Source organism: Molothrus ater, chromosome 1, assembly GCF_012460135.2.
Source record: "Molothrus ater isolate BHLD 08-10-18 breed brown headed cowbird chromosome 1, BPBGC_Mater_1.1, whole genome shotgun sequence".
Classification (NCBI taxonomy): domain Eukaryota; kingdom Metazoa; phylum Chordata; class Aves; order Passeriformes; family Icteridae; genus Molothrus; species Molothrus ater.
Genome location: NC_050478.2, coordinates 41,854,752 through 41,868,364, shown reverse-complemented (window position 1 = coordinate 41,868,364; position 13,613 = coordinate 41,854,752). Strand labels below are relative to the sequence as shown.

At 38.0% G+C, this 13,613-nt stretch overlaps 1 protein-coding gene across 1 annotated transcript in view; it reads right to left on the bottom strand.

Annotated features, from left to right (window-relative positions):
• The window catches only part of STT3B (STT3 oligosaccharyltransferase complex catalytic subunit B), a 51,405-nt gene that overhangs the window by 26,284 nt on the left and 11,508 nt on the right, over positions 1 to 13,613 (bottom strand). Inside the window, exons 2-3 of the mRNA XM_036404368.2 lie at positions 2,618 to 2,726; positions 600 to 887 (exon numbers count right to left, since the gene is read on the bottom strand). Of these exons, the coding sequence (XP_036260261.1) occupies positions 600 to 887; positions 2,618 to 2,726 (397 nt within the window). The remainder of the gene's footprint in view (positions 1 to 599; positions 888 to 2,617; positions 2,727 to 13,613) is intronic.

Genomic DNA, 13,613 nt, shown 5'->3' with positions numbered 1-13,613 from the left:
AAAGGAGAGGCAGACATGTTGCTTTAGCAAGCAGGCAAATGAAAAGACATCAGACTGGTTTTTTAAGCACACAAGAAACACTAATATCTGACTCTAGACAGCTTTGACCACTTAATTTGGATACTGAACTCAAAGCCCAGACAGTCCATACAGTCAAAAGTCTTTAGAGAAGACAATTTAAAGCATATTCATATTCACAGTCTTCTCTGAATATGCTATATTAGCATATTATCTATATAGCTTTTCACCAGCTATATAAGAAGGCTAACACTTGATGCACACAGCACTAACACCTCCAAACTGAAAAACAAACAACCCCTCTGTTTGCTTTAAATTTCTAGACTCATCATCATTTTTATTACTACTACAGGACACACATACTTCAGTGGAACTGTGCTTTTACACAGCAAACTGAAGAGCATGATTATGGAGTGGTTCAGATCATGTGACTTCTCAGTACTTGCCTAATCAAGAGCCAAGGGGAAGAGAGATGAGAGGGAGGAAAATAAGAATTCAATGGATTCTAAGAAAAATCAGTCATTTGGTTGGAGGAGGAACCAAAAAACCTTTCCAAAGCAAAAGACTCAGCAATTACTTACCCATAAATAGTATGTGAACTGCAGTGCAAAAATAGCTATGCCTTCATTGTCAAAAGATCCTGCTACTGATCGGGATATGTAACCTGGAACTATGGCGATAAAACAGGCAGCTAAAAGCCCTGCTCCCTGGTTCCACAGTTCTCTGGTGAGCAGGAAAGTAGAAATAGCTGTAAGGCCGCTAAAAACTGGTGCTAGAAACACACATACATCTCTTATATGGACTGTCACATTTAGCATATTTAAAATCCAATGTATAAGGCCTGCTGTCACCATCAGTCCTGGATATACCTACATGGAGATAAAAACCAAAACAAACCAGAACACTAGGTTATTACAGAAAACTGTCATGGTATGCATGTTTACACAGAACTTGCAATTAAACAATAATTTTTAAGCTGATATAAGCACTGAGTATTAGCATAGCTAACAGAATTATTTTAGTACTACTTTAATCATGTTTTGACAACAACACTGAATACCCTAGGCTCTTTTAATTTTATCCAAATGCTAACAATAACATATAATCTACTTCACAAATGAATGAGCAGCATACAGATAATATCCCATCTCACTTGACATTTATCATATAATGAAAACAATTTGTCATTAAGGTATGGAAGCAGAAACCAAAATCTGCAACAGAATTTTAAGCCAGCTACCGGTTTTAAGGAAATGCAAAAACAAGCCCGACAAGCCTAAGACATCAAGAAGAAACGCAAAATTTCCCAGTCATATCCATTTTCCTTTAAAATATACCATACTATTCTTTCACTTCTTGGTGCCAACGGGGAGAGAAAATGTACTTCAATAAGACCTAATTTTTTAAAGATGAAAAGCTGATGGTCAGTCAATTGAATACTACATTTTTACAAGGTATCTGTAGACATCTTTGGATATGAAGAATTAAAACAAAGTCCTGTAAAAATTGAATTCAGATGTGCACCAGGAAACGTAGCACAGGCTTACACAAATCTATTGAATCCACCATAGAATATTAGAGAACTTTAGAATATTCTTAGTAGGAATTCTACCCTCCCACATTTATCAACATTAGAAAAATCAATACATCCTAGACAAGTTAATATGTACTTCACCTGCCTTAGTTTCTTTCAAAAACTAAGAAGGACATTGTACTAAATTAAATTAACAGATGACTGAACATTCCCCTGCATATATTTCAATTCTTTTTCTTAAGAGGTTTTATTTTGTATGAGACAGGTGTGAAAAACATGCACTTAAATGTTGCATAAAGAGTGTCCAGTATCTCTAAGATACTAAAACAATGGTGATCTAACTGCTACAAGAAACTTATAAATGCCTTTAAGTGGTATATACTAGCATTAAAAAGCTTTAATGAACTTTAACACATTAAGAAACATGTGGCTGCATTACTTAGAGTTACTAAAGCTATTCCAATGAGTGATATTTGCATTTTGACTCGATAACATTGTTTTATACACCTTTCTGGTCTTGTGACTTGCATTGATACCAATCTTAACTAGTCCTGATGCTTTGTACAGGTGCCACACTGATCTAATTTCACATGGTCTTCTCCCAGTGAAATCCTAAATTTTTTCCATACACATATGAAGTCTACTCAGCATACATAACTGGATTAAAAATTGTACCTCAAGAGATTTAGGTAATGATTTTTTAAAAATGTTTAAAAAAATGTTTTTCCTGTTTTGATTTCATATACCAGAACTGCAGGAGCCATAATACCCTTATTTGTTACTTATTAGAATTTCATATGAAAGGAAGTTCTGTATTTCTTGGTCACAATGTGCTATTGGATAAGGCATGTTGACTTACTTCGTTTCTGCAGCTAAAAATTAAAAACATCTTGATATTCCCTCTGCAGCAATTTGACAATTAAAAGCACATTTTATTAAGATTCTCCTTTTGTCAACATCATATTTGTACTGAAAGTTCAAAAAACTTCCTGAAAAGTCACCTTTAATTATTTTTTACTTATTAAATGGATTTTTTAAAAATAAATGTGTTATTACAATACTTACAGTTCCACCTACTATTCTTCCTAGTGGATACCATGCTCTTTCATCAAACCAATTTAAAAATTCATAAAAGCCATGAGAGGCGAGATGATGTGTTGATCTATAGTTAAACCTAGAAAGAAACAGAAGAATAAGATAAAAATCAAGAGCTTTAGCCTCTTATTTACTATGTATATACAATGGTCCTCTCTAAACCTGCAGAGTTTTGAAGTAAATTACTAAGTTCTCAGCTACTAACTACTATATTTTCTTCACTTCTACAGCAGTGCATATACTACAGATGACAGTTCACAGTTTTTGGTGACTTCATTTTTGTGCGTAAACTTTAAAATGTTTTCTTTCACTCTGATACAGTACTCTGGTTATTTTTGTTATTCCTTTCTAAAACTATTCATTTTCAACTACAGTCTATCACATGCAGTCAAGGCAAGATTCCCATTCTGAGACAGGATATTTACACGTGCAGCTGCCCTACTTCACGTAAAATTGACAGGTGACTCATCCAGTAACAGGCAACAGGAATCAGTCTGTTTGTTCACACTATCAAACCAGTGGCCTTCTTTCAATCAGTAAGAATTTACACAATGTAGAACCTCTGGAGATGAAGTTTCAAAGTTTGTACATATTCTGCTGCAGAGAATTTCTTGTACAACAAATGGTCTCTGACACACACCTTCAGTTCAGCCTTCCACACTGTATAAAAACCATTAAAAAACACCAACAGACTGCTATTAAGGCATTCATCTTCCATCTTCCTGGCACAAAATATCTCAAACATTTGATAACAAAACTTTTAAACTATTAAAATGTCCATTAGTTCTTGAAATTAAGTATCAGGCTGCAAGAAGCACTACAGTGCATGTCACCCTAAAGCAGCAACTCTTTCATGATCACTCATTCAAAGGCCAAACTAAAAAGGCTACAGATAATGAGAATGTGAAGCTTGGTAGAGAAAGCTTAGGTAGAAAAAAGCCTGGGTGAACACAGCTTCTAAAACAAGCAACATTCACAAAGCCAACCCTTCTAATAGATACTCTAATTGAAATTCAATTAAGCATGTGAAATTCATTGGTTAAAGAAGTATTAAAGATTTTATTCATCAGTTAAGTAGAAGTTCAGGTGACTAAATGGAATACTACAACAGACAAAAGGTTAGATGGGCAAACCACCACAAAAGACTTCCAAAGACACTGCTAGAATTCAAGCCTAGAAAAGACTGTGTGTGTTTTTATCTATTTTATGGAAGAATTCCCTTATATCAGAAATATGCATCCCTTCTGACAAAAAATTTAAAACTAATTCAAATTCTTTTGCATATCTAGGATTCCCAAAATATCACAAGTTTACTTTGAACCAATTCATTTCCACAGAATAAAGCTAAGGTCATTGAAGACTGCAAACCCCATCAAGTTCCTAATTGTTTAATCAGTACAAGTAGTATCTGAAATAAAACCACATTGAGGTCATGAGCAGATTCTTCATCTACACAGTGGAAGAACAAAAAGAACTGAAATTCAGGTTCAGATGTCAGCAAATTTGCATGCTTCAAGTGTCTGAACTGTCACAGCTTCAGTCAAATTATATTAAAAATAGGTAAATAACAGAGTGAAGTATTTTCAGGAACACTCTCTTATATCCTATATCTGTTAAATAAGCATTTATATAGGATTAACTGATAAAACTGTGGGCTTTCAGAAGTCATTAGTCATGTTTATATAAGAAAATTCACACGAACATCACTCATTCTGACCTAGAAATCTTTGATTCAAACAGCAATGTGACACTGGTTTCTAATAAGCCTACAACTATTCCCGTTTGACTAGATTTCTAAATATTAATTAATTCTCCAGTTCTGAACTGTCAACTCTAATGTGATTTCTGAAATGCTGTACCTGTAAAATTAGCCTCTTATCTTAGGACAGCAAGGTCTATTGTTAATTTGTTTAGTGCCAAGTGCCTGCAGTATGGTATGTAACAAATCAGGAGTTTCATATTGCACAGGACACACGGAATCCATCCAGCTACAGACAGGACTGAAAACCCACCAAATATTGTTATCCTAGAACTTCAAAAAGAGACCAAGTAAGATGTTTACTAACACGAATTACTTTCAAATTTTTAAATCATAATTCAAACTCACAGAGGCTACAAAAGTATGACTAATGTTTACTTTTACATCATCAAAAGATTAGTTAAACAAACTAAATAGGCAAGAAGAATACATATTGACATTCTCCTCATGTTTCCAATTAGCAAAGCTTCGTAACTGACTTCAGAAGGATGCGAACAACTGTCTTGAGCTTTGGCAGCATCCCATTAAGTCTTTAATAAGAATGAATTACCACTCAAAATTGAAATGCAACCTAACAGCATTTTACTTCTACCACTTCAGAGGTAAGAATTTAATCTTCCCTCCTGATATACTCTTATACTCTTGGATAGACACAAATCTATTAGCCCTTCTTTCAAAAAAGTGATTCTTTTGCCACAAATGAAAGCATGCAGTGACAGCTGGGCATGTCTTTGCAGCAGAAATTACTGGCAATACTACAGTGTACTGTGAGAAGACCTGTGAGAACAAGAAATAATCTTCTAGAAATAAAAATATTTAAAGCTTAATTCAGCACCTCACTTTGACTTAAAAAAAAAGTGTCCACTTCACCTCCCACTAGGTTACCTGCAAACCAAAATAAGTTAAAAAGTCAACATAAACCTATGCACACATCAGGAAAAGATTGCTGTGATGTTGCGTATCAAAGCCAGCTTCAGGCATGGACAAACTGGCAGCAATGGACAGTGCACCAGACAAAAATCTAGTTTGGCACTCATATGATGATGCCAGTATTATGCTGTGGTATCACTTAGCCCTTCAGAGCACTTTTTTAGGGACAAGCCTGAACCTTGTGAAACTCTTTCCCTTTAAGCTAGGACAGAGAGTGCTGCTAACAAACAGTGAGCATCACAACCAGTCACACCTCCTTACTATCTTGGTACTTTTCAAACTGTGCTTCAAATGCAGCACAGTGGTATTGTATTTCTACTGCAATGCTATCACAGTACCTGCAAATATCTATAGTTTCCACAGGGGTGTAAAACAACCCTAGAAAATATCACAAAAAATTGCCATCTTTGCCTGCACCTGCATCTGGGAGATTCAGTGCTGCAGCTGAGGAAGGAATCAGAATGGAGGCAAGAACAGCCACTGCTGGGATAGGGGTTGCATGTCAGGTTTGGGGGTCATTGCCTGCCCCAGTTCTTCCACTTGCAGCAGCAGCAAGAAGAGGTGGTATTTAGGTGTGAAATTTTTTGAGGGCTGGTTTTTTTCCAGCCCTCCTTCTGACCTACTCCATCTTATCCAAGGAGACACTGGAACTGAAGTACACTGCTGGTTGCACTGACTAAACAGTATGCAGCATGATGTGACAGAATCAGAGCGAAGGACAGGATCCCTTTTCTGCCACCCTCAACCCTCACATCCACCTGATCTTGAGGTATGGAAACAGATTACCCATTTCCCAAGATTCCCTCTCATCCTCCCTCACCCCCTTGAGGCAAGTCGATTTGAAATAGACCTGAGAAGAATAAAGAACAAAATTATGTGAAGCACATTTTAATTAAATACTTAGCTAGAAAACCTGAGTGAAATATTCAAGTTCTCAGTCCGTGCTGTAAAGAATATTCACACTTGCTAAGATTCAGCTAAGGGCCTGACACCAGGAAGCACTGACTTATTTCAGTAGACGTTCTAGGGGAAAAAGTGATGTTCTGCTGTTCTCTCTTCCTGTCATGTCTGTAGTTTGAATTATTTCCTCCTCCAAGCTAAGCTTTAAAGGAATAAACAATCCTAAGTCTTTGTACATTTCAGAATTTCAAGTCCCAACCTCCAAACCAGGCTAGTATTGTAGTTTGAATCTTGAGGGGGATGCTCTAATGATTACCTAAGTGCTCTGTGGATGGTAGCATTAATTTCGTGGCACTGTTGGAGATACCTACATTACAGCTGGTTCAGTGGACAACTGGAGGTAAGTTAATAAAAAATACAGTTCTCATTTCATATATTTTAACATAGAACAGAGTATAAGCAGCAACTGCAAAATAACTGAAACAGAGGCATAATCTTTTTTTTAGCAGCAACATTAATTTAGAAAGCTTAACTAGGCAGCTTGCAAAGCAAAGCCTGTGAAGTTTTCACTTATATATATATTATGCACTGTTAATACATAATCCTAACTATCTGTTCATGTTTAGGTTTGATTCTTATTCCCTGCTATGAACTGCCTTTTTGATGACACAAGGCAATACTGTAGGATAATTACTTAATGCTAGTCACAGCAATCACTCTCTATCCAGGAGCTACAGAATTCTCCAGCACTTCACAGCAACAATTACTGCTATATTTATAAAGAGACATCTCTGACGTTCCTAGGTTTAGTATTTCCTTGACAAAGTACTATTTAAGGTGAGTATTAAAATAAAATTCAGCCTACTGAGAAATAAGAACATATAGAAAAGAATAGCACATGTATGGCAGTGAAGTTACTTCATCCACATCTTAACAACACTTAAGGCAAATTACACTGACAGCAATGGAATTCATTTGACCCCTCGATTCCAAGAGAGTGCAAGATCAGTGTGTTGCTTCTTGTGGGAATGGTGACTGTCTAAACCCCAATCAATTTCATGCTATTACTGCCCCATCATCTAGACTTTTTATCCAGCATTTTACAGCCATCTGAGAATATGTAATCTCCTTACGAGCAGAATCTGTTGAAAATTTTCTAAGCCTTCAATTATAAAGGCTTCTGTGCTTTAAAAGTCTTCAGCTGCAGATGCACAAAATTTTCACATCTGCAAACTCAGAAAAATGACAAGATACAAACTGTGAACATTACAAGCTATAGGAGTAATTCTAGGAGTCAGTTTTTAATGCAAATGTAGATTACAGAATCAATTTGGCCATACAGAATCTAATTAGAGATGGCAAGTGTAGATTCTTGAAAAAGATGGTTGCAGATTGACTCCATATCCGACATATTCTTCGCATCCAAAGGAAGAATACATTCAGCAGCACTTTATGGGAAATCTAATGAGAAACTTCAGTAACTTCCATTGAAACCAAGAAACATATATACGGTATTCCAAATTAAATTTTAAAACACCTGCTTGCCCACAGACTATACTACCAGCACAAGATCCTTCAAGTCTCATTCTGAGCTCTCTATCTGCAAATGAGCAATTAACACACTCAGTTCTGCATAAGGTTTTTAAAATGGAAGTGTAGAACCAATCAATCACATAATGAATTCAAGGCACCAAGGAAGTCTTTCTCATCAGGAAAATTCTTATTTGTGTTGTGTTTATAACCTTGGTAAGTATGTGTGGACATTTAAGCTATTTTCAAATAATCAAGATTAGAACTTTGGAGCAGCAATACCTACAGGAAAAAGTACTTATGACACATCAAGAGCCTTTCCTAGTGCCCACAATCCAAACCTGAGGTGTTAGACCTCACAATAAGACTGAAGAAAACATACACCAAGCTCGACCTCTCTCACGTGTAAGAACCCATGAGATAGAGGGTGGTTTTCTGTTTACCTGAGCCAAAACTGACAACTCTGCAAAATGGAAGAACCACCAGGCAATTTTATTTTAGAAAAACCTCACATTCCTTTCTTTTTTTAACTTACATTCATGTCAGTGGAATGGTTTTATTAGGTCCTAAGTCTAATACATACACTATACAATTAACCCTAAGTATCACATTATATATGTATATATAAAGTCCTTATGTGACCACACATCTTTTTCTTCTGGAATTTCTCTGGATAGACACCTGCCATGTCTTTATGGGGAAACTGTTATCACTTTGCACACTCAAGCTTCTGTACCTCACCAGACAACAACCACCCAGGGAGTCACGAGCACACTAACTACGCCATCTTTCACAAGGGACACAGAACAGGTTTGTACAGTTCTTGTGAAACTTGATTGAATGATTGCTAAGACAAGTCCACCAGAAAGAAAAAAATAAAAGCTTTGACTGATGCAGAGTTTAATATCATCCTAATTCTGATGATTTTAGGGGGTTAAATATGCGATTTTTGATTGTTTAGTCTTTACATTTTTATATCAAAATATCTGGATATGTAATTACTCTTAGCATTCTGAGATAATATCAAGTATTTGTGATGGCTATTGAGACTGCGCTACACTTAGAGAGGCTCAAATGATTTGTAGGGGTTTTGATGCAAGCAAGGCCATTGAAAAGAGAAATACATGTCCTTCAAGCTGACTGTCAATCACAAACCTTAGAAAAAAGAATTGGCAGCTGTACTCCCATTCTGAGTTTCCTCAGGTTCAAAGTTGGCCACGGACCTGTTTCTGATTTCAGATTTCACCCCCTCAGAAAAACGTGGCAAAGGCTCCCTTGTTAAACTAAGCTTAGTAAGAATGATGATGTTACAAAATGGCAGGAAGTTTTGCAGTGATGTGACCACCTAGCTTAAAAAATGATGGAAATTTTCAGTCAAAGGAGGAAGAAATTTCTGTCCCTGGCATCCAGCTGAGAAACAAAACTCCTCTTTTTTGTAATATCTTTAGAATAATCCCTGAAGGTAAACCAGGAGAAAGCCAAGTCAGAAAAAAAGGTGGATGACACAATCAGCACGGCACACATTTTTTCAGGCCCAACACTCAACTAAGCTCAATGGAAATCCCGAAGAATACCAGAATGTTTATAGAATAACCATTAAGAATTACCATTAAGAATATCAGAATGTCCCCAATGTGTTTAAGAAGGATTACAGCCTTCCTACCGCCACTACTTGGCATGGTATTTTCCCTGCCTGCAATAGGATGTTACGCTTAGCAAGTGCTAAAATCAGGAACTGCATGCTGCCAGTAGCTTAATGATAAAAAATTCTACAAGGAGCACACAGGAATTCAGCTTCTTCAGAGAACCCAGGGCACCTCCAGTATTTTTGCTAAGAAACTGTGAGCTTTTGAGAGCACTCCATGATCACAATTTGTATTTTTTCACACAATATATCACCATCTGAAACCACGATATGCTTCCCATCACCACTGTAGTGGGCGTATATCTGTCTACAACTTCAGACACTTCCCCTGATGCCTATTAGGTTTTTTATTACTTTTTCTCTGTCTTGCTTTTGAACTATTTCATATCTCAAGGCAAATTATTATGAAAAGCATTGGTTTTATCAATATTGAAAGGCATACTTTGCCAGCGAATTCTGCCATTCATAACATGTAACAACATTTTAGATCTAAGAAGAAAGTGATGTTGACTTTTTCTTGGGACAGTCAAAATTCCCAAGATGTTTCAAAGACAGGATGGAAACAGAGTAATTTGAAATTTTTACAGGCAAAAATGGAATGCCTGTTTTCTTTTTTATGGATGGACATACACTTTACCCCAGATACCACATACAACTGGCATCCAAATTGATGACAATGTTGGTTCTGTACCTTTTGACAGCATCAGCTTCTTGAGAGGCATCAATTCTCTCCTCAATACAGTATTAACGACCACAAACTCAAAAAACCCTACAGTGCTATGTTTGTTTCTTTCTAAATGCTCTTGGGCTACTCTGTGACACAATACGCCTCGTATGCTGCAACTGTGAAAGCTTTGCACCAAATTCAAGAATATGTTCAAGAGGGTGTTTTTCCAGATCAAATTTGTGCTGTACTTGTTTTAAAAATGATGGAAACAGCTTAACTCCAAGGTCTTCTAAGTTAAAGACTGATACATGAGGATCTGCTTGGCAGGAAGGAATTAAGAGGCTATTAGCTGAACAACATATTTTAAGAGCAAAATATCCTTTCTGTAAAAAAATCTGGTACTAAAAATCAGTGAGGTGAACTTCTCGTGAGTGCTTCATGAGAAGTAACAGGGAACAGAGGACAGCTAGCTCCAAGTCACTTTTTTCACCGTCTCCTAGTATAGAAAAGCAACCTGTAACACCTAAATAACTACGCTGGACTCCTATTAAACTGATCTCAAAAACACCTGCTATCTTGTAGCAAGATCTAGTATGTGTGCAGAAGTGAATAGCAACTTTTGTAATAGTCTGAAATACAGAGTACAAAAAAGGAAATTTACTGCTCATTGCAGCTATTTTAATTATATTTTAACTTCTTGGAAGTATGGGGCACAGCCTTCATCTCTATTACATAATAAAGTCACCTATATGCTGCAATGCTGTGGCAATCGAGAAAGTACCAGTTACACCCAAAATGCATTTGAACCAACTTCACTTCCCATTAAGTGAAATGTAAGAAATCAGTCTGGATGCAAGATGGCCTAGCAGACTGCTTCTACCCTGTAAAATACAAGACATGGTAAAAAGTAAACAGGACCCTTAGAAAGGCTCCAGATCCCTCACATCACAGATGATATTTAAGCATTGACAGTCTTATTTCTGGCAGAACATTTAAACAGCTAGAGCATCACAGAAGAGCTTAAGCAGAAATTATTTTGTACAACCCTCAATTGTCAAGAGTCTGTTACTTGAACTTTGTAACATGACAAAGGGTAAATCCAGGCAGATTCAGACATTAGACATCAAAACACTCGGTACGAATTATGGCAACATAAGGTTCTTTAGCTCATAAGAATTAGAAGTAGCTATAGTGTTGTGGCTGCACATCTAAGTCAGTTTAGCAAGTTAAAATAAGGTAGCTTTTCATCCAAAAATCCTTACATATTTGCTCTTTAGTACATTTCTTAATGCATCTGCTATTCTTCATCCTGCATCTAGGTCAGTCTACCTTGCCTTAATTCTCTGACTATACTTTCTTTCCATTGTAGGTAGATCATGTTTAGTCCAAGAATCTGGATCTCTCATAGTGCAGCTGTTGAACTCCATCTGTTGCTCTATTGACTTACTGACTCTTTAGTACAATAACTGCTGAGAAAATAAAAACTGTTTCAGAGTGGATAATACAAAGCATCATCAGAGCAGAACAGACAGAGTCTAACTTGAAGAATTTCTGTCCTGTGATTAACACCAGGTTGAAGACCTAATTTTATCTAACTTGAATATGTCTGCTCAAATTCTGCTTAACCCTTCAGTAACCTGGCATAAATAGACACAAACATTGCATTCCCAAGAACTGTACAACCAATCAGACAATTTTCACCTGTGGGTATGTATTTATATAGATAGAACTACCTGCAGAACAAACCAAACAATACACACAGGGTTTACAGGAACCTAGCAACAGATCTAATTATGCCCTAAACAAAAAAAGCTGAAAAGAAAAACACATGAATAAAGCCCAAAGTGGAATGGCATAAGGGTAAAAAAAAAAAGTATTCCCAACTCTAGGATGCCTTGTACTAAATTATACATGCAAATTTAGCTGTGGCAGTTACCCTTCAACTAACCTTTGCTAGCTAAAAGGAGTGCAGAAGTGCTCCTAATCCGCTTCTGTCTGCAAATCGGACAAATTAGCTCGAATCACAGCTAAAAAGCAAACCACTCTAAAGATGCCATAAAAGACAACAGAAAATGCTTCTATAAATGCATCAGCAACAAAGGCAGGGCTAAGGAGAAACTCCAGGCTTTGCTGGCTGTGGAAGGAAACAGTGACAAAGGATGAAGTACCTAATGGTTCTTTGCCTCTGTCTTTTACAGTAAGACCAGCTGTTGTTCGAGTACCCAGCGCCCTGAGCTGGAAGACTGGGATGAGCAGCAGAATGAAGCCCCCATACTCCAAGGGGAAATTGTCAGCAACCACTCAAACACACACAATGCTGTTTGGGGTCCACCCAAAGGTATGGAGGGAGCTGGCAGAAGTGTTCACTAAGCTATTTTCAATCACTTCCCAGCAGTCCTGACTATCCAGAGAGATCCCACTAGACCAAAGTCAGCAAATGTGATGTCCACCCTACAAGAAGGGTGTGAAGGAGGATCCAGGAAACTCCGGGCCTGTCAACCTCATCTTGGTGCCAGGGAAGGTATGGAGCAGATCATCTTCATACAGGACAATCAGCATCAGGCCCATTCAGGATGGGTTTATGAGGGGCAGGTACCTCTTGACCAACCTGATCTCCTCCTGTGACAAGGTGACACTTAGTGGATGAGGGAAAGACTGTGGATGTTGTTTTTGTAGACTTTACTGCAGCCTTTGACAAGATTCCCATAGCATTCTGGAGAAATTGGCTGCTCATGGCTTAGACAGGTACACTCTTTGCTGGATGGCCAAGCCTGAAAAGTGGTGGTGGTGGAGTTACATCCAGTTGGCAGCTGGTACAAATGGTGTTCCCCAGGGATCAGTGTTGGGGCCAGGCCAGTTAAATTTGTTTATCAATGATCTGGATGAGGGATCGAGTGCACCCTCAGTCAGTTTGCAGATGTTGGGTGGGAGTGTTGATCTGCTGCATGGCAGGAAGGCTCTGCAGAGGGATCTGGACAGGCTGGAATGATGGGCCAAGGCCGCTTATATGAGGTTCAACAAGGTGAAGTGCTGGGTCCTGCACTTGGATCACAGAAACCCCACTGAACACTGCAGGCTTGGAGAAGAGTGGCTGGAAAGCCAAACTGCAGAAAAGGACCTGGTTCAACAGCAGCAAACACGAGCCAGTCTGTGCCCAGCTGGCCAAGAAGGCCAATGGCATCCTGGTCTGTATCAGCAATAGTGTGGCCAGCAGGACCAGGGCAGTGATTGTCACCCTGTGCTCGGCACTGGTGAGGCCACACCTGAAATCCTATGTTCAGTTTTGGGACCAAAAAAGAACACTGATGTGCTGAAGCGAGTCCAGAGAAGGGCAGTGAAGCTGGTGAAGAGCCTGAGCACAAGTCCTGTGAGGATCAGCTGAAAGAGCTGGGTCTATTCAGCCTGGAGAAAAAGAGGCTTACGGAGAACCTTATCACTCTCTGCAACCACTGAAAAGAGGTTGTAGCCAGGTGGGGTCAGCCTCTTCTCCAGGTAACAAGTAAGATGACAAGAAGAAACATCAAGTTGCACCAGA